This window comes from Orbicella franksi, chromosome 5 (genome assembly GCF_964199315.1).
Source record: "Orbicella franksi chromosome 5, jaOrbFran1.1, whole genome shotgun sequence".
In the NCBI taxonomy this organism is placed as follows: domain Eukaryota; kingdom Metazoa; phylum Cnidaria; class Anthozoa; order Scleractinia; family Merulinidae; genus Orbicella; species Orbicella franksi.
The window spans coordinates 3,237,379-3,262,595 of NC_138149.1; the positions used below are offsets into that span (position 1 = coordinate 3,237,379).

Below are 25,217 nucleotides of genomic sequence, written 5' to 3' on the forward strand. Positions count from 1 at the left end.
GGTCCGGAATACCACACAATTAACGTGTCGCCATCGTTTTCGAAAAGCTCCGTTTCAAAATGTTTTCCGTCCACATGAAAACGAAAAGCTGAAGTTTTCATTTTTTTTTCGATTCCCGTAAAACGCTAAATTCTCCATCTTGTGTATCTGAAGCCAGAGTTGATATGATAAACTAGGGGGTTAAACATTTTACTGGAAAACATGCAATCGTTTATAGTGTAACCTAGGGAGCAGGGTCAAAGAAAAATATATTAAGAGAACTCCTGTATTCAGTCTATCACGCTGTTGAGGGGAAAAAACAAACATACAAACAAACAAACAAACAAACAAACAAACAAACAAACGAACGATAAACGCTGAGTTATCAGCCAAAGGAAATTAAATTTACTCACCGAAAAAAAAAAAATCTGCAGTTCTTCAACTTCGTCTTCTTCTTGGCAGTTGTCACTGTCTCCTTTCACGTTCATTTTTTAAACAAACAACAAACAAGCAACTATCCAACATATCAGCCAATCGGCAAATCAGTTAACGAACAACCAAACAAACAGACGAATAAATATTTCCTGATTTTTCGTTCCACCGCCATAGACACGTCTATTTCTCTTTGAGAAATGGACGTGAATGGTGTTTGTCAAGGCCAGTAACCCGCATGTCATTAGCAGCGTGTTATTGGCTTTGATATGTTGCCTTTCATATCATAACTTCACGCGATCAAATTAGACAACAATAAACAACACAGGTCGTGACTATTTCACTCACCTCAAAATTCTTGATCCCTGTTAGAAAGAAATAAGTAAACTGAAATAAGCACCGAGGAATAAAATTCTTTTAAATGATAAAACTATACCGTCATACTCAAAATAGACACTCTTTATAGTCAAGTCAAGCAGACGCTTCTTGAGTATTCAGAACACAAGGTTGGATTTTAAAGGAGCTCAGTCACGGTACCTTGAGTTATTTTGTATTTGGCCACATACAAAGTTAAACTGAAGGAGACCTTAAAATAGTAGTTCACTAAGATAGAAAAACACCAAAGAGACATTAATAAACCATAAAGGAACAACAATGGTTAAGGACGGAGGAGATTGATGTGGATTACAAACGACTAACTCGAAAAGTTTAGGCTAAACTTTGCAAGATCCGCAAATCGTGACGTAGCTCCTTTACAAGACACTTGTCATAAAATATGAAACAACGGCGGTCTCAAAAGGTAGGAGCGATATTTTGTCCCAGTATTTATATAAAGGTGAAAGCGTTATAGACTTTTAAAGTCTATAGATCCTACTCCTTCTAAGCCACAATAGTTACAGGTTTAGTTGTATTTCGTTACCACAAACGACTTTTGATACTTCCTCTGCTAGCGCAACAAGTTCTCCAAAGACATCAGCGGTAACCACGTTCTCTTGCGTGCCTGCGATTTGTATCAGCTCATTGACGTCAATATCGTCATCAGAACCAAGTCCCACAACGTAGATCTTGACTCCTTTGTCTCTGATAGGCTGGGATGCTTCCCTTAATGGCGTGAAACGGCCTCGGTCTTTGGTTTGTTTTCTAGTCGTTAACAGAATTAAAGCCTGGAAATATAATTAAAAAAAAAAAAAAAAACTTAATCATATTTGGGTTGGTAGCATAGTTAAGGCGACCGAAATATATAGAAAAGGTACGACACTATTAAATGACCATTTATTATTTGCTGATTGTAAAAGGATTTCTTCTCTTCATTTCTCCTGCATTCAAGTTAGAATAGAGCCGTAATGGACAGAGTAAAAAACAAAACTATCACCAAGCCTTTTTGCCCGGGGAAGAACTCCCATATAAATAAAAAGGACGGGGATGCTCGTGAGAAATTTTGAAAAGAGCCCCTAAGAGGTACCAAGATCCTGCTTTGTGGGCGTGGCTTGAAATGGTTTTCACTCCTAAGAAGTACCAATTCTAAAACAACATATTTCTCCTGTGAGATTTTTTTCCGGCTCAATACCCTAAGCTCCCGCTGTGGAGCTTTTGAGGCTGAACACCCTAAATGGTACGAACAGCACTCCTTCTTTTTTCATGTGAGTCCATCCCGGGGATTTTTTGTTGGTAATTTTCCAGTCGCGTCTAATATAACTGATCCAAGCCGCAGAAAATTCGGCTACTAAATTAACTGATATTCGACAACGACGTAAAGAAAATTCTGCTACGTTGATTTGGGTTTGATTCAAGTGATTTCAGCGTGTTTTTGTGAATAAGCCTAAAATGTACTGTTTAATTTTATTTCACTGCAAAACGATAATGACATTACGAACTGGTAAAAGAGTGACTCAGAGGCTCGATTATGTATATTTGCAAACAGAGAACATCAAAACGCAAATACATGTCACCTTGTTAGATTCATTATTATTTACTCTCATTCCCGCCTCCACAGTGAACAGCTGTTCATTTGCCAGTGATAAAGCCTTGTCTATGAAGCGATCTCCTCCTCGCGGCACCAGATTTTCAATTAAGCCTTGCACATCTTCAGAGGAGAGATTATCACCTTGAAAAGTGTTGAAGTCCAAAGCCAGCTCTGCTTCAGTGCCATAAGTGATAATGCCGACACGACTACGGTTTGGACCTACGTTGAAAAAAGCCACCAGAGCTTTGGCGAAGTCCACTACCTGGTATGACAGAGACAGGAATAATTAACACTGAAGAACAGAGTGTAGTTTATGCAACTGATCATAGACCAGGAGGCGCCACGGAGAACTGGGAAGAGGCTAATGCGCCTATACATGTGAGCCTGAGTGACAACAACACAATAATAATAAACAACAACAACAATCCCTTTATTGTACAAGTCCGCAATTAGTAAAGCTATTCCAGGTTATTCCAGCTACTTTACTTTAATAAGACCAATAACTGCTACTAAAAGAACCAACTGCCCAAAGAGAACAACGTTAGGATTTACTCTCATTTACAGCTAGATGACTTTCAGTACAGCAGGAAGTAATAGTTTTGTGTGTTAGTGACCTTGAGCAGAACAAACCTTGAACCAATTACTACCAATGCCATCGGAAGAATCCAGGATAATACCAAGGTCTGTGGGCTGGCTACAGAGAATCTCTGTAAGAAAGTAACATAAGTAAAAAAAAAAATGGAAATGGAAATTTAATGTCAAACACAGGGAGTGCTTGCGCAATCACCCGAGCCAGAGGCTCGTGATAAAATGCTTGACAATAATCCGGATCGAATTGTTAGTAATCCGGATCGAATCGTCATCATTAGTTTTTATTCTAATTTTAATTTATGCAGGAAAATTAACGTAAGTAAAGTAACATGAAGTTTCGACAAAGATGACATGAAGTCGTCGAAACGTCATGTTACTTTACTTACGTTAATTTTTCTGCTTAAATGTTTTTCGAAATCGTTTTTTATAAGAATTTTAATTTAGTATACTCTATTCTTAACCTCCCTGTCCGTCTATCGAGAAGGGTGGAGATCAGTTACACTCAGAGGTTATTTGGAAATAACTAAGACAACTGAAAATGTGCTATAGACCAGCTTCATGTAGATCTGTTCGTTTCGTAGTATAGCACTGTTTTTTTTTCAAAAGAAGTAAAAGAACGACTGGGAGGATGACGTTGATGACCAAAACTGGCCGCGACTCCCACAGTGCATCATGCGCCTGTTAACAAAGGGTAAGCGTGCGCGTTCGTAACCTCGCCAAGAAGCACGTTGCAAATGTCCTCACTGTATCTTTCTTATCATACAAAGACAATGTCAGCAATCACGGAAACACTATATAGACGTGTGTTTAATCTTCGACCAGGTCTTCGAAGATCCGCAGACAACAACATTTAGCAGCATGTAGTCAGATTGTATCTTTTCTTTAGCTTTGGCCATAGGCCGCTCTTTCCAGTTAAGTTAAAAGCGATAACTATCTACTGCTAGCATTCCAGAGGAGTCAGGAGAAAAGTAAAGTTCACATTGACTTGCCACTGAGAAACCGAAGAAGATAAAGGTGCTTTATATTTTCCTGACAACAAAAGCTAACAAAGCATGAAAACTACGTTTGATGTATAAAACAATCTTTGTTTGTTTTCCGAATTTCTGAGCATTTTCTAAAACCAGAACGTGGAGAAAGTATAAATTTCTCCCATCCAGTAGTGTTTGCCCTCTCTCATAGTCCAAATGGCTTCTTAGAGGTATCCCACTGAAAATAGCTAATCGAAAGTATATAAATTTAAGCTAGTAACTGTGTGATATGTCTGAAGACTGTTAACAGACGTGTATTGTTGTTAAAAATGTCCTATTATTATTTCATAAGAGCAATAGACCAAGCATTTCTGTCTAGCCCTGCAGGTAAAGAAAACTAGACCACGTTGGGCGAACACTCGCTCTTAGCTTGTGAGTGATAGTTGCATGTCAGTGATTTTCGTGTTCCTCCAACAATAAAAGTGCGTGTCAGTATTGCTAATAAATACTGATAGGAGGAATTGACTTGATGAGCAAAACAAAAATAGGCTAAAACTGACTACTCACGCACGAAAACTACGAACCATTTTATATGGCAGATCACAGCTGAAGACGATTTCCTATTCTTGGCCGTAATATAGTTCACATGTGTTCTTTCAGTAAATGCTATTTCTGACCTTCGAGGGCATGATCTGTATAACTCTCACGGTCGCTCATGAGAGAACCACGGTAGAAATGCTTTCCAAAACTCACCTTCTTGAGCCCAAATTCTTGATTCCATCCACAATAACGCACTACAGAAAACAAGTAATTTGTAGCAAAGCATCCTCAACAACTAAACCTGCTACAACTCTTTTCAAAACAACAAACATCCAGACCAGAGATACTTTGCAGAAGGTGCTGTTTAGCGGATGCTGTTTGTCAGGTTTCTCGAAAGATAAAACTCTTGATTATTAAAAAATACCCACCGCGGCAAGAGTTATCTGACTTATTTGACATCATAATTCACACGTCAAGACGGACATGCGATTGACTCGTCACCTCACAGAATAATTCAAAACGATATGGTTTTTTGATTTCGCACTTGTCGATTAAAACTATTCAAATAACAGCGACTAATTTCAAACTTCGACTGAGACTTGTTTATAAAATAAATTTTGAGAAACACTGTGGCATGTCAAGGTGACATGGCAATCTTATTTTGTAAGCTGCTCTTCCTAAATTGACCTCGCCGCAAATCTTGTTCTACAGATTGTTTTGATATCCTTCATTCTGCCTCACTAACTCACACTCACGGGAGACTATACACATTGACTGGGATCAACAATCACGTCAATTTAAGTAATGTTATTTTTTCTCACGCCTTCTTTTTGTGTGTAATTATAGTTAATCATGTATGCTTCTCTGGCAGTCACATCGCGACATGCCTTAAGAATTATAAAAGGAAAATCAATAAAAAAAAACATCGTTATCTTTCTAAAAATTTATTAGATTTATTAGCTGCTTATGATATTTTTTTAAGCTGCCGAAGGCCGAAATGTTTTAGCAGTTTTAAATTATCGCTTATGGACTTTTCAAAATCTATTTTCGGCGATTTTTTTCCAGTTTTGAAGGAGAAATTTGAAAAAGCCCATGACGGCGATTTAGGATGAGAGGTTTAGAAATTTAATGAGGTCATTTTATTTTCACCAAACCTGTCTCTAGTAGGTTACCCAAGCACAAGAAGAACACAGCGAATTAAAATAAACTCTGCTATACACCCGCTATTGGAGCTGAGCACGCATTATTTTTTTAGTATAAATCTGCAAGCGTACTTTCACGAATGCCGTTCTCTCATTGGCTACGCTATTCACTATTTATTCTGTTTTGGTATAAATCTACTGGCATTCTATCACGAATGCCGTTCTCTGATTGGCTACGTTACTCACTATCTATTCTGTGATAGAAAGTGAGTAGCGTAGCAGTGTGCCCTTGTTAACAAAATGACGGCCGGTTCTTGGCGCTTTCGAAGTGTCTGTGAAGAAAAGTTAGATAACGTTTTGAACGACTAGTAAATTTATACTAAAACAATTACATTATTCGCTCTCGATTTCTATGCGTGATGGTTGACTCGGGCGGCGCCCTTGTTAACTACCACGCGATAGAAATCTCGACCTCGTAATCTAATTGTTTAGTAGATGATGAGTAGCGTTAGCAGTGAGTGTGCGGTTGTTAACAGAATAACTACAAAATTGCAGCCGTTTCTTTGCGTCTTCGAAGTGTCTGTGACAAGAAAATTTATACCAAAATAATTAGACTGTTCGCTTTCGATTTCTACGCGTGATTCACCCGTTATATTCACGCGTTAGCATTCTCGATCTCATAATGTAATTGTTAAATAGATGAACGGCTGGAAGTTATAGATCACGTATGATACGTCCCGGATGTGGTGATGCCAGTGCATTCACCACCCCATCTCAGATGTAAATATATTTAATTTTTCATGCTATAGTACTGTCTTAACTAAATACAAGATGCCGTTCCCATGTTTTCTAAGAAAATAATACACTATTAAGGTGTAGAAAAACTGCTAAGTGCACTCGCGTTCGTCCCGTGCGTACACAAGCGTGCATTATTATAATTTTCTTAGAAAAAAATTGAACGCCATCTTCTATTTGGTAAAATTCGGTTCCACTCTTCTGTGATTTAGCGTGCGAAGACTCGCGTCATCACGCACGCCTGTCATCCGGCATCGCGCCAATCACGATTATCGCGCTACGCGCCCACGAAACCGAAACATTACCAGACGAATTAGGAAATTTGAAACCGATTACCTGAGGTGTCGGAATAAGGCCAGTCACGGTGTCATGTGTCGTCACAAAGACAGCTCTTCTGCTCTCACGGTCTCATTCTATGGTTCCAGTTTGAGTTCAGCCGTAAATGAGGAATGCTTTTTGAAATACCCTGATCATATCGCTTGGCCTTCCCCAAGCATCCTAGCAACATGACGCTCTGGAAGGCTTTGACCTCGGTATTTATCTTTGGTCTGATTATGGAAGGATTACACACCCGTAAGTAGTAATATGCACGACTGTATAATAATGTCACTGTTTGAATCTCACGAGAGTATTTGTGAATTTTGGGGTCATACAAAAGACATAATAAGGCCATTTTAGTTTTCTACACAACAACGAAGGCTTTAAGCTCCTAGGTACGATTCTGTTGGCATTTTGAATTATAATTATTTCATAATCTGCGGGTGTAATGTTGTAGGAAAGCGTCTGTGAGAGATTATGTGTAGCTTGTGAAATTCGCCTTTCACTGGAAAATACTCAGCGATCAGCAGTTGCAACATTGAAGTTTAACATCCTTTTTCCATACGTCTTAGTAATGGAGCATTACGCACATGCTGCGGTCTTGTTTTATTTCCAATGGATTGTACACCATGCCGAACACAACAACGGCTCGATTGTCGTCTTCGTTCCCGCTTTGCAGAAATTAAATAAACAACCTGCTCATACAGATGACCAATTTTTCGCATTTATGAGTGCTCTAAGCTGCTAAAGTCCTCAAATGCGAGACATCCAGAGACGCTATTTTTTTTAAACCAAACAAATAAAATACGCTTTGTTTGACGCTGCGTCACGCTTATGTCACGCTTATGTCACGCTACTGGAAGTCAAGCCGCGAGTGACTTATTTCTAGGGCGCGAAAAACAGACGGACTATCTTCGCCTCTTGTAACGTTGCGGGCTAAACAGCTGAGAGCTGTTAAGTAACCATAACTATTTACTACTCGTGGAACGCGACTCAAGCTTTTAATTCCATGGACTGTGATTGTGTTGTTGTCATCCTTTCCTACTTTTTCCCCCCAAATATCCCAACTGTGAGGGTGGAAAGGGGAAATTTAGAACCAGTTCTCGATGCCTCTTCTTAACAGATTTACCAACTGTTTTTGGTGAAAAAACAGATTCTACCAACTGCTAAACAGAAATTAACAAACAACTATGAAAACACAGCAATCAATTGGTAGAAGGTTTACAAGTTCGTTAGCCTCAGTTCTAAGTCACTCTTTACTACTCATTAAAAGCAAAACTGGATTATTAAACACGGCGCGACCATTATATTTTCAAACATGATCCTCATCTATGAGGAATATAAATTATGTATACAAGAAGAACATACCAGCTGACCCTCACTTCAACGAGGGCTGTGAGAAGAAAACCCTCAGTTTTCATCCCATGGCCAGTGTACGAGCACCTTGCTAAGTTGTAGTATATTTTTACGTTGTTATTTCAAGGAAATCAAACCTTACATGTAAAATGTGCACATTTAATAACGACACCGCTTTTTAAAACCAGAAACAACTGCTCAATCATTAACAATAAACAGTGTCAAATTGACAAATGGTCACCACTGCTTTGGTTCTTTGCCGTGAATCCGCTCTCGTTATCTCCCATCTAATAAACAAGCTTCTTTGCAATCATGTATTAGAACACCAATGCAAATGCTGCAATTTGATTGGCAGAGTGAACGTACACTATCAGCCATTAGTGTGCAGTGGCTGGAGGTTGTCCACGAAATGGCGACGTTTTTTTCGTTTCTCCAAAGTTTTGAAGGAACGTTTTAATGCAAATGGATAATTAAATTCCTGAGAAGACTAAACGAAGGACATTAACTGTTTCTTGACTTAAACAAACTTGAAATTATTGAAAAAATGATCCGGGCGATCTTTCTAAGGCGCAAAGTTAAATAAAAATACGTCGAGAAGTAATTGTAAACAGTTATTTGTCATATTTGTCGTTATTTATTAGTAAGGATTCTATGAACACAATTAGATTATTCGCTCTCGATTCCTACAAGGTAATAGCTGATTCGGCCTTCGGCCTGATCAACTATCACCTCATAGAAATCTCGAGCTCATAATCTAATTGTTAATCACAAAAAAACAAACAAGCAAACAAACTAATGAACCGGCAGACCTATCTAGTGAACCTCGTTTCTTTCTTTACAGAGAACACTGTGTGTCCTAAAGTGAACAAATACGGTGCGGAGTGTCCAATGGATGTAGACAATGAGTGTCTGTCAGACCAGGAATGTTCCGCTGGCCGCAAGTGTTGTCCCTCACCTTTCGACGACGAGGCTTGTCAACTGTTGTGCATAGAACCTGAACCACAAAGTATGAAACTTCAATTCATATAACATCAATCCACGCATATAGGCCATAGGTATCTTTAGGTAGTCTTTTACATAAGCCTTATTAGCTTCCCTGGGCGTTTGCCTTATAGATTAATATTTTGTAAATATATTTAGAAATGGCAAAAATAAAACAAGCAAGCAAACAAACAGGACAGGGATTGAAGCATAGGTGCAAGTTTGCGCAACAAGTATTCTAGAAATGTAATTGACGGGAGCTGCATTCAAGAAATTTTATAATTTAAGTGTTGTCTGAATGTCTTCTTATTTGACAATGACAAAATTTAAAAGTAGCAAATGAACGCAGCTTCTAGTTTTGCAGGAAAAAGAAAATGTGAAAGGTTGTACTGTAACATTTTTACGTAGGTCAAAAAGCTATCAATGCACAGTTCAAAGGGTTAAGCCATGCTTTTGTTTCAACTTCGTAGCCTCCTGTCCTGTTTCCGTGGATTTTGCCTTCATTTTGGATGGCTCAGGAAGCATCTCCAGAACAAACTGGGGCCGGATCAAAGAATTTGTCAAGAGAACCATCAGCGCCTTTGATGTTTCCCCTAGTGGAAGCCACTTCGCCCTGCTTGAGTACAGTAGCGAACCCAAAGTGTATCTCAGATTTAACGACTTTACTGATGCACAACTCAATGCTGTGAATGTCAAGCGAAAAGTGGAGGAAATAATTCAGTCTGGAGGGCAAACATTCATTGACAAAGCATTAATCTTGGCGGATCAGGAAATTTTCACCCCGGAAGCTGGTATGAGGCCAGGCGTCAAACAGGTGAACCATATTTCCAAGGGATATTTTCGTCAGTCCCTAATTACTAGGATTCCCGTTTCTACATTCGCAGTTAGCCAATCAAAAGCCTTGTTTTCTGTGCTTATATCCTATGATGTTAAATTAGTGAACGCATATGGTCAGATTCTTTGGCGAATTTGGGTACGGTAAATGCAACTGGTCTTACCATGGGTGTTTTAGCTAGACTGCGTTACCCCAAGAACCTTCTATCGTCTTGTCCTAAGCATTTTACCCTCGATTTATCAGTGATAAAGCACTGGAAGTTCTTCTAGCGATTCTGATGAAAAGAGGGAAAATGCTTGCAATCTATACATTGTCAGTACACAGGCTACCAGAGTAACACAAGAGCCTTCTTTGCCTAATGGCGAGGTGATTTTCCTTTGCCTAATGACGTGGAGTTTGTTGTTGGTTCTTGCCTTGCTCCGAGGGTTTTCCTTCGGGTACGCGGGTTTTCCTCCCTCCACAAAAAAACCATCATCTCTAAATTCCAATTCGACCTGGATAGAGGACCAGCTAAGGCTGATGTGGCCTTCCCTCTAAATACTGCACAGTTTTTTTTTTGCTCCTTCACTAACATGGAAATTTTGATCGTTGTAGATGGCTCTGGTGTTAACAGACGGTACTCAAACTCCAGAGCCCAGTCCAGATGAAGCAGAGGAAAATCTAATTCGTGCAGCAGGACTGTTACACGACAAAGGCATTGAGGTCCTGGCGTTTGGAATCGGAAATAACGTCAACCCATTTCAGCTGTTGAACATAGCTTCCGACGAAAGTAATCTGTACGTCGCCGAAGTATTCGATCAGATACTAGATGTGGTGGGAGACCTTACTACGCGCGAGTGCCTAGGTGAGCTAGAAATCACTCTTGCAACTAGTTCTACTGGCCATAGTTAATAGTGGGAAATGATTATGAAACCTGACAAAGATCTTTGTTGAATGTTTTTGTTGGCTATTTTGGAGGGTTGATCCTACACAAAACCTGGAAAAATACAAAAAGTGGTTTTGTGTGCTCATACAACTAACCAAAAGAAGCATTGCGATTATGTAATTCTTGCATAGTCTAAGAGCATAAAACAAAAGATGTGCAGGGTCAAGGACCTTCCAACATAAATCTTAGCCTGTTTGTTTGCTTTTTTGATGTTTACCGGGCTTCTTAATCATTCCCTCTAATAACTATGTTCTGGCAGAAAGTTGTCCTAATTTTTGATAAAGAAGTGCCTTCCGCTGCTTACGAAACCTTTTCTTACTCCTTCTCGCTTTTCAGTTAAACTCCCTATTAGAGCGGGGACGAGAACGTTGCAGACAAAAGCTTTAGTTAGCAATGTCCACTACATTGCTAACTGAAAGTGCGCGCTAGAATTTCCGTAGTAATCGTTTGCTAACATCAATGTGAAATGACCAAATTCTGTGTCACAGAGAAGGGAACCACAACGGCGAAGTTTTTAGTTCTTTACGCCATACATACATACATACATACATACATACATACATACATACATACATACATACATACATACATACATACATACATACATACATACATACATACATACATAAACTTTATCTAAGCTCGAATATCAATCTCTTTACCCCAATTCATTATTTGTTAATTTCACTATCACTGTGACTTATTCACCTGGTGGTTATGACGACAAAGGTGACGCTGAAATGAGAGAGGTTAGATGCTTTGCGACTACAGTTGAAGCCCGCCTTACGGTCTCCTTGTTAATACGGTTATCTCGTTATTACAGCCACTTCGTTTGGTCCCGGCGAAAAGCCCATACAGTTTCTTTTAAGAAAAACCCCGTTACTGCGGCCACCCCGTTAATTCGACCGGCGGCCACATTCTGAAATCCCAACCTATATAATCCTTTGTAATTTTACCCCGTTTATGCGGCCACTTAAACCAATTATGTTCATTTCTCCGTTGTTAATATTGTATGTACTGATTGAAGTTTCAATTTGTTTACTAATTGTATCTACATTCTCATGCTTATCAGTAAAGAAAAGTTGCTTAGAAGTGCAATTGTTATATATATATCTGTTAAGACGTTACTCAGTTTTGATCAGTCATGATCATTAATCATTAATACGGCCACCCCGTTAATACAGCCACCCCGTCAGTTAATAGGGCCAAATTTTCATGGCCCGTTGGTGACCGTATTAACGGGGTTCCACTGTACCTAAAACAAAATGCAATTTCTTTTAGCTTGCTCTGAACCTGTTGATGTCGTATTTGGAATTCCAACTTCGCAGACCATTCGACCCAATCAGTTTGAGAGCATCAAAAGTTTTGTGAGCCAGGTTATCGAATCATTCGATGTGAGTCCCATGAAGGTACACGTGGGTTTCGTCACTTATAGTGGATCTGCATCGACAACTCTGAAGATTGATCAGCTGAGTTCAAAAGATGTTCTGGAAGACTTCACAAATCAGTTGACACAGCAAGGCAGGGAAGTTAATGTGGTTTCTGCATTGGATGAAGCTTTTCGTTTCACCTTCAGCATCTATGGCGGTGTACGGCAGTCCAAACCCAAAGCATTTATACTTATCGTCCCAGAAGGCTCTGTAAGCAGTCAACAGAAGGTGCTATCTGCCGCAGCCAGACTGAAGAGCCTGGGAGTGAGGCTGCTTACTGTTGGAGTTGGTGGAAGTATTAATCAGAACCTTTACGAGCTCGCCTCAACACAACCGCCGTCAAAGTTCTTTTACAACGTTCCAAATCCCAATGATCTTAGTACAAAGAGTAGAGACGTTGCAGAGGTGATTTGTAAAGGTAATTTGTGTGGTAAAGAATACTTTTCATTTTTGTCGTGAACTAGTTTTTTTAGTGGTAATTTTCGACAACGGTAAAAAACCATGAGTTAAACCATTTGAGGAGTAGAGAGGGGATCGAATTTTACCTTCTCTATTTTTGCTTGAATGATTTTTAGTTTCTTCTGTAAGAAATGAGAAATATCGCTGTTGAAATGACAGAACAGATCGCAAGATCTTTTGTTCAACGAAACGTTCCGTTGCCGCAAAGTTAAGCAGAAGCAACATGTTTGCTGTGGAACTGATATATCATAACTCAAACAGACAGGCAAACAAGCAATAAAACAAAACAAACAAACAAACAAACAAACAAACAAAGAAGGGAACAAGTAAACAAGCACGCAAACAAACAAATATACAAACAAACAAAAAAAAGAAAATCAAGAAAACAAACAAACAAACAGATAAGGAAACAAAACGTATAAGCAAATAAGCAATGAAACGAGCTAAAAAAAGCGAGCAAACAAGCAAGCCTTAAAGGAAGATAAAAAAGTGAACATCAACAGTTGATGGACGTAAGGAACCGCAAATTCACGAAACTATTAAAAAAACCTTGAACTAGATCAAACTTAACTAAGAATAAGAATTAACCATATGAGGAAGTAGCAGATCCCATTAAAATAGTGCTCAATACACATATAGTGTAGAGCTGAGTACATGAGTAATAACGAAGAGGCAAGATTTGCTGTTACTCCGAGTTTCGTGCTTACGCACTCATCAGACAGTATTTAATACTGTCTGATGAGTGCGTAAGCACGAAACTCGGAGTAACAGCAAATCTTGCCTCTTCGTTATTACTCATATTACTCATAAGAATAAGAATTATAAAGCTGCCTTAGGGTCGCATACTGTTAAGCACGTTTTGGTCCTTGTAGGTAAAGTTGGCAAGTGCCCGCTTCTTCCTCCTCCTCCGCTGAGCTGTCCAGAACGTTCTGAGAACGAATGTGACGTGGATGCCGATTGTATGCTTGATGGTGGGCAAACGCCATTGTGTTGTGTAGACAACTGTGGCGGGCGAACGTGTTTCGGTCGAATCAGTAGTAAGTCATTTACTTCCCAATAAGTTATGATGATGATGATGACGGTTCGCGCGAAGCTATATCTATTAACATTTTGGCATGATCACGTACCCAGGAATGCCGTCTAAATGATATTCAAAACTTACCTTTGACATTTAACGAATTTTCATTCTTGATAATGATGCTCGATGCGTCGAAACGTCGAATAACTTTTAACTTTTAAATGCCTCATCAAGCAACTGACCATCCGATCTGTCAGGTTTTTGCAATCTAAATAAAAATGTTGTGTATTAATATTTACGTAAGTGAGACTATGTGCATGTCAGAGCATTTGTTAAATCGATCTTGGGAACAATAACCAGTTGATGGCGAAACCGGTCTCTGAGACTGGCTTGAGCCCCAGTTCGTCTCCAAGTTGCTAAGCACCTGGTCACGTCATGGTGAAGTGACAACTTTCGTGATTATTCTGTGCATGACCCTTTAAAAAAATGTATATTTTTCCTTTCAACAGACTGCTTTGTTCCAGTGGATATCGCCATTGCTGTTGACAACTCAGACTCCCTAACAACCAGCGACTTCGACAACACCAAACGTTTCCTTAAGCAACTTGTCCGACGGTTTCCCAGCCCGGAGATTCGCTTTTCTTTACTAGAATACGGTGCTAGTGCCACCGTGCTTACAGACTTTCGCAAGTACCGCGACCAAATCCAGCTGGAAATCCTCATAGATAACATGGGGAAACGCGTCGACTCCGAACGTAGGGTTGACATTGCACTAGAAACGATCAAAGAAGAGATATTTAGTTTACAAGGTGGAATGCGACATGGACACCCTCGATACCTTTTATTTGTCAGCTCAGATGAGTCGACGGCCAATTTCAGTGTTCTCGAGGGGGCTGGTAAACAGCTACGTGACTTAGGCGTGACCATTGTTGCCATAGGAACCAATCGTAATGTCCCTGAGGAGTTTATGCAAAAACTAGCTGGCGATAGACGTTTTATCTACAAAGCAGAAGAACCAGGTGAACTAGGCGACTTGGTGTTGAGAGATCTGTCCCGAAAGATGTGTTCAGGTAAGCGCTTTCACGGAAATGAATTGACCTTTCTTTTTCTCGCAGTTTTTTATAAAATGCCTGTTGATCGATCGCTTAGAGCATGTCAGCTATATACACTTCATTAACGGTACTATTTAAAGAAGTACTGCGTTAAAAAAAAAATAATGATAACCCTTGACTAAGATAGTATAGATGACTTAAGAATGGAGAGAACGAAAACATACTACAGCATCACGTGTATAAGAACCGGAACATGATTTACCAGCGATCGTCTAAAGACTATGGATATTTCCTTGTATTTGTTGTCAACTTCTGAGGGAAAAGGTTGTTTTAAAGTGTCTCATTTTATCACCCGGGGTGAGTAACTGATGAAAGCCCACCGCGTACCGCCAATCTTGTTACCGAGAAGCGTCCGAAATTTTAAGCACCGAAATATTTACAGTACAGTTTAAATTCAAAGTGGCTAGTTTCCTCTATGGAGCGAACCGCCTCTAGCTGAATATTTCGTAGGTTTATCGGTAAAACCTTGATGGTGCAGTAAAACATATTATTTTCACAGATGTTGTTTCAGTCTTAAACGTGTTTTATAGGCGTAAATTTACACCAGCTATGTTTCGGCAAAGTGTCCGAAAATTTTGTCCAAAGTTTTTCCGAAATGAGATAAAAAGTGTCCGAAATTGAAACGTCCGAGATAAGACATCCGAAATTTAAAAGTCAGAAAATTTTGGCAAGTAATGTATTTTACCTCTTGACTCTCCTTCTAGAGAAGCCTGGGAAATGTCCGCCTGTTGATGCGCCACCGGACCCACTGTTATGCCGGGCCGCAGAGCCCGACCCTGAGAAGACGACTCTGTGTGGTCTGTCTGCAAACGGAGGTGGCGCCGCTGAGACTTATGACTGGGACTGTCCCGGGGAGTCCAAGTGCTGTTTGGATCCGCTGTCAGGCTGTTTTCAAGTCTGCACCGACCCACAGAATGGTAATCACCTTGCGTTTCTGCTGTTCTCGAGAATGTAATGTTAAGAATGTGGCTGAGGTTTTGCCGAGGCCGTGGTTCTCATTATGGTTACTACTCAGTAATTATACGTACTCTTTGTGACGCAGAGGTCAAATAATAAAAAACACAATCGTAATTGCAAAGTTTGTAAATCTTTTCACGGTACAAAACTTTCATATTATTATAAATGGCTATTTTTGGACTTGAAACTAGAGGAGCTCATAATTTGAGACAAATGTTTATTTCCACAGCGGCGTCACTTTGGAACACTGTTGGTAGAAACTGCATGTATGCTTTCTGACTGCTGTTTCGACAAGAAATGAGGCGTTAACATTTGACTAGGTGTACAAACTTCGCAGATTCCAGTCAGTTACTTTGTAATTTAGGGGTCCAGTTTTTAAGACAAACCTTCACACCCTACCGTAATCCTTTACTTCTGTTTTTTTGTTTTGCGGTTTTTTTCGAAAGCTAAGACTAAAATGACCATTTTTTGTTTGCTATATTTCAGTTTGTAACAAAGAGTTTGACTTGACAATAGTAATGGAGAATTCAGCGCAGATCGGTGAAGAACAGTTTAATGAGGCGAAAGATTTCGCGAAGCAATTCGTCGCCGCATTCGATATCCGTGAAGGAGGTACTCACGTGGCTGTTGTGAGCTATGGAAGTGGTCCTGTGGTCCATGTGCGTTTTAATTCCTACAGTGGTCCTGTGCTGAACACAAGAACAATCACTGACGATATCGATGAAATCGCTTTTCGGAGTGAAAGTCCTGTGTCAACGAGCAGTGCGCTTACGGAGGTGTTAAATACGGTTTACGCGGATGGCAATGGAGCTAGGAATGGTACAAATAAGGTGACAGATATTTTGCCATTTCCTTTATTAAAGCAATTTTTCTTGTATTTATTTTTCCTGTATTATGACTCTCATAGTGCCTTTCTGCACCTAGTTGTAGAAATGGGTACCAGTCCTTTTCAGGTAACCTAGAATAGAAGGTACCAATGCTTCTAGCTGTTAGACGCTTTCAGTGGAAACCTAGGAATCTCCTCCGAGATAAACGTTTCTTTAGGTTCGCTCAAAATCGTATGGAAATTAAGAATTTGCAACAAAGATCATTTCTCTTCCTTCATAAAGTGGATATTTGTTTGACAATATCAAAGGTTCTTTGCTAAAACGGTATCTCTCCTTAGACAGTTGTTCTAATAACATCCGGGAAGTTCTCGGCATCAGACGCTGTTGGAGACGCGGCCGTCAATTTAAAAGCCCAGTCAACCGATCTGTTTGCCGTTACTACCGGTGAAAACCCGGATGTGGATACCCTTGTTAAGATTGTCTCACCACCTGCTGAGAATAATGTGTTCATGGCAACCTCTTCCGGGGAGTTACAACCACTCCTACGAGCGCTCACGGATACAGTTTGTAAAGGAGGTAGGGTGGGGAGAGTGAGTCGTCTTTAAAAAAAAAACTCCAAAAGCTTTTGGTGTAGCGCCTGTCATGTTTACTGTTTTATTTTAACTTGTATTTTTTTGTCAATTGCAATTTGCCGTGTCTTTCGTTTAAAGATAATGCAATATTATATTGAATTATATTGAATTGAAAAACAAGCCCGCATTATCTGCTAATATCTTGAATAGATATACTGTCTTTTTAGCCAATCATATTTCTAAAAACCCAAAACAGGTGAGGTCTAGTTCATATAATACTACGTTTTCCGTACCTAGCACTTTGAAAATTAATCTTTCGAAGGCAGTTTTTGCGTAACCTCATTGGTTTTCATTTCACTTCAGCTAATCAAAAACACTTTTATTCCTGTAATACTCTTACTATAGATATTAAACGTTTTTTTTTCAACTTTTGACTCATTGATGTTTTTGTTTTTACTTCGTAGCTGAAAAAATGACAACGGTAAGTGTGAAATCCGTTTAATTTCTTGTGTCCGTTTTGGAATCACTGTTCATTGGCTCCTCACCGCGTTGAATAACGTAACAAAACGTAACATTTGACAATCTTCAAAACCACGAACAGGTAAATATATAAATATACATTGCTGTAGTCCACAAGTTTTTTAGTCTTGGTTGAGTAACGAGGTACTTGAAATGAGATGGTAAATTACTTTCAGTTCCTTAAAAAATATTGTTGTTCGTTGGAGATACTGTTGTGGTTGACCACAACTGAACACCTAGTTTCTTGATTCCTAGGCAATATGCTTAAAGGAATCAAGAAGTAAATAAATCCAATATCACACAATGTCAAAAATGTCATTATGTGATTTGTTGCCTTTCATATCATAAACTCCTTTACTAAAGTTATGTACTTTTGTAATGAATACTGATTTGTGCTGTTATCTTAATTTGATATACAGTGTATGATGGGTAAAGTTGTCACGCTGAAGTTGCGTTCAGTTACAAAAAATTATAACCCCAAAATTTATTTACCCGCTATTTCACGTTTTATTTTTCAGATTGTAGGCCCTCCTGGTGATCCGGGTGAACCCGGCCCCCCGGTAATTAATATTCTGGATATAGCGACTCTTATTTCAAGTTGTTTAGTGTTATTTAATTTGAACACTGCAGACGCCTAGACTGTTCACATCCCTCTATTTTCTCGTATTTTCATTCGATGATCGAACGCGCGGTCAGAAACGCGAGAGAACTAAACGCCAGCGCGAAACGGAAGACTTGACTGGGTAGGGGGTAGGGACCGCTCGCAAACCCCACCACCCCCCATCCCGACGTGCTTCCCGCTCGCTTTTTCTTTCGAGTGCGTAAATAGAGAGACTGTGAACAGTCTACAGGAGCCAACAGACAGAAACATTGCATGCGCGCATGGTATCATAACATTTAGGGTACTTCTTTCAAATAATTATTTAGAACTTCCGCAAAGTAACAGAGTCTTTTTGCTTAATTGTTTTTAGGGTTCTGAAGGTCCCCCCGGACCGAGAGGGAATCCAGGAGAAAAAGGAGAACCGGTAAATGTTAAATAACCACAGGAAGCCCACACACGCTTGTATGGGTAGTCTGCAACATAACATTTCGTAGTACATTGTAAAGCCGAGTGCCCGAGCTTAGTATCTTATCGCCAGAATGCATGATTGTTTTGACTTGAATTAACGGCAGCTGAAGGACGATCATAGCAAACAAGAGAAATAAACGCGATTGAGAAGGTGATATTTCCTGACGAAGGAGTCTATCATGATTAACAACAGAAGCAAAGTAGAAATTATAAAAACAGACACTTAAGCAAAACAAAGAAACAAACAAACAAACAAACAAACAAACAAACAAAAAAAAACAGTACCAGGCGCTAGATCCCTTTAAGGTCAAGGAGAAAGAAAAGTTCTTTGAATATTTGATGAATTGAAAGACTGTCAATTTTACTACTTGTAAGAAGGACGTGATTCTCAACGTAGATCAAAGTAACCGTTTGTTTATTAAGGCTGCTTTGATAACTGCTCCATAAAATAATAATAATAATAATAATAATAATAACAATAATAATAATAATAATAATAATAATAATAATTAACAGGAATTTTCTAATTCTCGTAAATTGGCTACCGAAAGGTATTTTCCTGCAGAGTTCTTACATTTTAGAATGTGGCATTTTACCTCAAATCATCGTCCAAGTCTTTTAAAATACTTTCGTGTTCTCGTTTTGATTTACAGGGAGAACCCGGCGATCCAGGACCTTCCGGGGCCCCAGGACCACCAGGACCTCCGGGTGGAGGGGGATTTGGAGGCCCACCCGGACCCCCAGGGGAGAAGGGACCTTCTAATGTAAGGTTTGTTTGGTACGATGTTCAGTTACCTAAAACACTTCATGGTTTCCATTTCTTTGCATCGTTTCAAAATTTTTTTAAAAAACATCGACCTCTAGATTAAACGACTAATACCCGACATTAATTAAAAGAAAAGTTCAAAATTGGCAGGAACCCCTTATGAAGTAGTCTGTCCACAAACATTTTTCTTTCTTTGTTCTGGACGAACACAAGACAAGATAGAGAGTTGATGGACAGTCTATATGGGAAGTGAAGATGGTGAGGATTTGGAAATGGATTACACAGCTATATGAACAAACTGGAAAACAGAGACAGAATTCATAGCTAGATAACATGAACACTTAGCAGTAATGGTTTGATTGTGTAGGACAGTAGTGGACAAATTACAGGAACTCATTAGGAAATGAGAATGTCTAACGATGGATCAAGATAGATTATAAAATGAACACACTTTAAACTCGTGGCTTACTGTTTCAAACTTACTCTATTTTGACTCAATGCGATAGCTTTATTCAGTGATATATAATAAACTGAGGTACCATGCGATTGCGTAGCTAGAATGGGTTATATATAGCAGTTAGTTGGGGAAGAAATAATTCACTCACTTGGTCACTCAGTGGATCGGTAGTAAACAATTTTTTTCTTATTTTTTTTTCTACTACTGTTAAATTGGAGAGATTATGGGGAGTGGATAACAGCGTTGGTGAACTTAATTAACGTTTCCAAGTTTTGGCAAGGATCCGTTTTTCAAATTTTTAAAGCAAAATGAAACCAATTGCAGCAAGAAATTTATTTTTTAAAAATAGCTATTTTTATGTAGTAAAAATTCTTAAATTTTTTTACCTATGTTACAAATTGTAAAAAATACTAGTTAACAGGGTTCACTGTGCTTTCTTTTGTGCAGATTATGTCTAGTGAAAAGGGTCCTGTTGTTGCCCCGATGATTACCACTGGAGTGGCGCAAGCCAGACAGGTGAATAATTTTCACAACAATAAAATATGTAACTATGTAACGCGACTTAGCGAATTGAACTGTATAAATGTAAGGCTTTGTTTTCACTAAGTCATAAGCATAACGGTAGTGAGAACACCCACAACGGTAAACGTAATATTACGTCACACGCTCAAATTCACACCAAGCCTCGTTTGCGAGGGATTTTCTCAAACATCAGATACCTTCGAGTTGTTCACATGATGGTATTCTTTTCATCTTTGCTGCTTTGGGGATTTGTCCACGATAAAATTTGTAACCTGCAGTTTCAAAGCGAGGCTTGGTAGTGATAAAGGCTATCGCAAATGATAAGCGCCAGCTCATTCGGTTGGTTTCCTGATTTTGGAAAAACGCTCATCTCAACCGGTTCCTTCCGATAAATGCTAAGCAACCCGGAACACTTTGATCAGTGTTCCTTTTCTTAGCACCCGGCAAAAAACCTTCAGGACAAGCCACAAAGCATTCCTAATCTCGGCAATAGACGTGATCAGCTTTAGTCAACCTAGCTTGGTACGTAAATCTTGCCTTGTTTAAAGTTTTTAAATCAATGTGACTTTGGCTTCATGTTGTAGGGTGACCCAGGACCTCCCGGGAGGCGCGGACCGCCAGGACCACGGGCAAGTCTTAATTAGTAACCTTGGTAACCAATAATTAGCGACGAAGGCAACTCTTTCTCACAGCCAAAAGGAACAGGGAGTAGAAGAAACTACTGTCCTTTCTCGGAAGTCGTGATTCGATTTGCTGCTTCTTAACTGCAATCCTGTTGCTAAGAACGAAGTCTTCTGGCATATTGCCAGTTAAGAAGAACCCCCTTAAAACGGCGAACCATATACCAAGGCGTTCTAGTGCCTTCCTTACAGTGACTATTTTTAATCAGAGCTATTAGAACAGTGTCATTCAGAATTTCCCTTGTACACTTGTCCTCATTTTTACTTTACGTTATGTAAGTGTAAACAAGTTATCGGTTTTTTTTTCTCAGGGTTTTCCTGGAATCCCTGGCAATAGAGGCGCAGTTGGGAAAAGAGGACCTCGTGTAAGTAACGAGAGAAGACTATATACTAAATTACAGCACTGGGAATCCTTTTCCTTACCCCCGGGGCTTAAACTCACCTTCCGAGGTTTTAAAGGGGTTGGGTGGGGGGAGTTTTCTTAAAAAGAGACAGCTGTTTAAGAAGGGGAGGGAGGGAATAACCCCGAATAGTCACATACCCTCCTATTTAAAAAAAACACTATAACAGCTTGATTCTTAATTGAAATTCATAAATATGACGGGAAAATTGCGCCTCGCTTCAAATGATTAAGAAAAAGACTAGTTGATAGGTATATCAAACGCATAGTGTTGTCCAAATGTGATATATCAAACGCGAATGACCGCGTTTGACCACATTTCCAAACATCGAGATGAGAGTTGAAAATACAACGCGCAGCGGAGTATTTTTGACGAACTTCGAGGTGTTTGGAAATGTGGTCAAACACTGTTTTGGGTGTTTGATATATCTTTTCAATTGAAACTAAAACTAAGGAGAAAACGGTGGAATAAAATCGTAAAAATCTATGCTAATTAAGATCATATCGGTATCCGAACACCGTAATGGTCTAGATTTCCTTTGTTTAAATTGGATGAATTATCAAAGAGTTTGAGAAAGTAAGATTCATTTCTGATATGGTATTTATAAAATGCCCTGTCGTTATTTATTTCATATATATATTTTTTTAATAGGGAAACGTTGGTTTCCTAGGCCTTCCCGGTCACCCTGGCAGGCGCGGTTTGGTTGTAAGTATATGAGATGCAATAAACAATCTTGTCACAAAAAGATTTCTTTGTACATAGAATTTTACTTTGTTATTTTGTTTTCTTGGCGCACCTATAAACTACCTGGTGCGTCCTGTAGACTCTGCTTATCAAGTCTATGGGACGCACCGTTACCATAGCCAATTGTGTTTTCCAAGTAAAATATATCATGTCTTTGTCTATGTCTGTGTATTACTTTTCGTCGTTGGCCTCTAGTTTGTCAACAACTTTTTTCAACAGGATTGTTACTGTTCTTTTTAGGTGGCTCTTCTCATTACATGTACCTGTTTTAACTTTTTTCACTGATGATGTAAAATTCTTCAATATTCCAATCCTTTTCTTTTTCTTTCAAAATATGATTTAAGCAAAACCTTTAAATTTAATTTTGTCAAAATCAGTTTCCTTTGGGAGGTGAATTGATGGCAAGCTTATGTTACACTTACGTTTTGTAGTTTATATTCAACTTAGCATTTCAATTCCAATTTACTACTTTCTTAGGGGGAACCAGGAAAACGAGGAAATCCCGGCACTCACGGAAAGCAGGGACAAAAGGTGTGTTTCCAAAGAATCGGTTTTATAAAAATCAGACAGAAAAAAGTAAACAAGAAAACAAACAAACTTGACACCGAGATAGCTGTACTAAGACTCAATGTGCACTGGAAGCCTAGCATGGTGTTTTAAGTTCTTCGCTCGGCTTCCATCCATCGTGGTATCTTCGTGACAACGTTACTTTAAAATAAATGGGCAGTTTCAAGGTTTTTTTGTTTTTTTTACCATCATATTGTAGAGAATTTAATCATAGCGCAAAATATAGTGAAAAGGCATTGGAATCTTGCCGAGGGAAAAGAAGTACCCACAGCTAAATGATTGACCTTTGTACTTAGGGCCCGTCTGGTGACTCTGGGGCAGATGGCCGCCCAGGCCTAAAAGGACCTCGTGGCTATCGAGGTTCAATTGGTTCGATGGGAGACCGGGGCGAGGAAGGAGAAACGGTGAGCGTTGAATGTTAGAAGGATTTTTTATTACCCATGTACTTCGACCCTTCGATTTTGAAAACATGCCTAAATAAACAAATTAACAATTTTGGCGTACGACGCCAGCGATTTGGAATTGACTCGCTACAAATCATTGGTAAAAACGATGCCAATGCAAATGCTGTAATTATGTTATAATACTGGCTGTTTGTTTGCTTTTATAAGCGCTCCTGGGATCAGTTATTATTTAATCATTTCTTGTCTTGTCGGCATGGAAAGACCAAAAAACGAGATACGCCACGTCGTGTTCCCTTCTAAATAGGGTGCTGTTTCTTGGAATGGGAAAAAAGAGCATTACCCCACCGAATGATGTAAGATATTAAAAAATGCGCGATCGTTAGGAAGAGCATACATTGAAATCCCGCGGTTTTAATCGTTAGATTTCTCCGTTCTCAAGGGCGTGCAAGGATTAGATGGATCACCAGGAATTGATGGCAAACCGGTCAGTTGATTACTTTTTCTAGTGATCGTGGTCCCAATGTTTGATGATTCAAAGTTGTGTTATTTATTTATTTATTTATTATATTTATTCATTTATTATTAGCATTTTAATTTATATATTCCGGCCTGTGTGGAGTGTGAGCTCGGATGAGGCACCAGGGCTACACGGTATTCTTTGACGCCATCTGTAATGTTTCTGTTCTACGATCAAACCATTAACTATCGAAGCTTATTATTTTTACGTTTCTTCAAATTTTTGTCCTGATAATTTATTGAGATGTGATGCAAGGAAACATTGGCACTCAATCGTACTAGCTTTAACCTGCTGGACCCAGAGATTTTCTTCCTTCTTCTATCGCGGAAAAGCCATTCATTTCCATCTTTTTGCAAATGAATAAATAGTCCATTACTTGAAGTGGGAGGCACGGTGACCTCATGGTTAGTGCGCTCGTTTCCGGATCGAGCGGTCGGGGTTCAAGCCCTTGGCGGGGTCATTGTCCTGTGTTCTTGGGCAAGACACTTTACTCTCATAGTGCCTCTCTCCACCCCGGTTTATAAATGGGTACCGGCGAAGGTAATGCTGGGGGTAACCCTGCAATGGACTAGCATCTCATCCAGGGGAGGAGTAGAAATACTCCTAGTCGCTTCATGCTACAGAAACCGGGATAAGCTCCGGCCTGATGGGCCACTTGGCTGGTATGCAGACTTACGCTTTTTATATTTTTTTTACCTACCATTCCCTGAACTCTCTCTTTCCAGCACTACGAAGGGTTGAACCCAGGTGGGAGAAGGGAGAGTCTGGGATAACTTGGTTAGGGCTTGTATGGTTAGCGTGATATAAAGTGCATGGCAATTGATGATCTTGTTCGTTCTTATTGCTTAGGGAAAACGTGGTCCTCGTGGATTCCTTGGGAAACCGGGAAACACTGGTACTCCGGTAAGGAAAACACAATAATTATTCCGGTTCACTGCTTTTAGCTTCTAAACAGCGGTCGTTAACCAACAAAATTATCAAACACTTTTTAGGCTGTTCTGTCTTTTCCACATTTGGAATTTTCTTGCTGTGTCTAGGGCACAAAAAGTGAGTCTCCGAGGTCACGGTTTCAGGAAATAATGATTATGCTATATACAGCCCTATCGTTTTAATTTAAGTTGTACTTTCGAAATTTCTTTCAATATTTTTTAATATTCCAAAGTTGAACAGCGCTTTACAGTTTGACAGAGTTCGGAGCTAGAGAAATAACTCTTATCGCTAAAGAAAATTCTTAGCTGCCCAACGAAGAAAGGAAGCTTATAAATACTTTACTGTTTAACTGACACATCTTTTCTACCCCTTCCTCCGCCCCCATGGCTTCCAGTATTCAAACTATTGTTAGTCTTGGGCCTCCAAAACAAACAAAAAGTG

General features: G+C 39.4%; 2 protein-coding genes across 2 annotated transcripts in view; one reads left to right on the top strand and one right to left on the bottom strand.

Annotated features, from left to right (window-relative positions):
- Positions 1-388: 388 nt before the first annotated feature.
- Positions 389-5,051, bottom strand: LOC145486229 (von Willebrand factor A domain-containing protein 2-like). The gene is made up of 6 exons (XM_081464849.1): positions 4,687-5,051; positions 3,005-3,081; positions 2,361-2,636; positions 1,331-1,574; positions 760-776; positions 389-454 (listed from the first exon to the last, which is right to left on the bottom strand). The coding sequence occupies exons 1-6, from the start codon at positions 4,757-4,759 to the stop codon at positions 389-391; spliced, it is 753 nt and encodes a 250-aa protein (XP_081320975.1). The 5' UTR covers positions 4,760-5,051.
- Positions 5,052-6,435: 1,384 nt separating this feature from the next.
- Positions 6,436-25,217, top strand: part of LOC145486211 (uncharacterized) — a 46,251-nt gene continuing 27,469 nt past the window's right edge. Inside the window, exons 1-22 of the mRNA XM_081464822.1 lie at positions 6,436-6,983; positions 8,926-9,090; positions 9,536-9,879; positions 10,495-10,744; positions 12,107-12,673; positions 13,587-13,751; positions 14,242-14,802; positions 15,549-15,761; positions 16,288-16,631; positions 16,967-17,204; positions 17,665-17,681; positions 18,238-18,279; positions 18,691-18,744; positions 19,442-19,552; positions 20,459-20,527; positions 21,118-21,162; positions 21,525-21,578; positions 22,266-22,319; positions 22,836-22,889; positions 23,222-23,329; positions 23,769-23,813; positions 24,696-24,749. Coding sequence (XP_081320948.1) covers positions 6,917-6,983; positions 8,926-9,090; positions 9,536-9,879; positions 10,495-10,744; positions 12,107-12,673; positions 13,587-13,751; positions 14,242-14,802; positions 15,549-15,761; positions 16,288-16,631; positions 16,967-17,204; positions 17,665-17,681; positions 18,238-18,279; positions 18,691-18,744; positions 19,442-19,552; positions 20,459-20,527; positions 21,118-21,162; positions 21,525-21,578; positions 22,266-22,319; positions 22,836-22,889; positions 23,222-23,329; positions 23,769-23,813; positions 24,696-24,749 — 3,621 coding nt within the window. The 5' untranslated portion in view covers positions 6,436-6,916. The remainder of the gene's footprint in view (positions 6,984-8,925; positions 9,091-9,535; positions 9,880-10,494; positions 10,745-12,106; positions 12,674-13,586; positions 13,752-14,241; positions 14,803-15,548; positions 15,762-16,287; positions 16,632-16,966; positions 17,205-17,664; positions 17,682-18,237; positions 18,280-18,690; positions 18,745-19,441; positions 19,553-20,458; positions 20,528-21,117; positions 21,163-21,524; positions 21,579-22,265; positions 22,320-22,835; positions 22,890-23,221; positions 23,330-23,768; positions 23,814-24,695; positions 24,750-25,217) is intronic.

Excerpts from the sequence above, each read along its gene's own strand:
- LOC145486229 (XM_081464849.1), bottom strand. The coding sequence starts at position 4,759 with ATGCTTTGCTACAAATTACTTGTTTTCTGTAGTGCGTTATTGTGGATG. Across the intron at positions 3,082-4,686 it reads AAGAATTTGGGCTCAAGAAG|AGATTCTCTGTAGCCAGCCC; the intron begins GTGAGTTTTGGA and ends ACTTTCTTACAG. Across the intron at positions 2,637-3,004 it reads TTGGTAGTAATTGGTTCAAG|GTAGTGGACTTCGCCAAAGC; the intron begins GTTTGTTCTGCT and ends CTGTCATACCAG.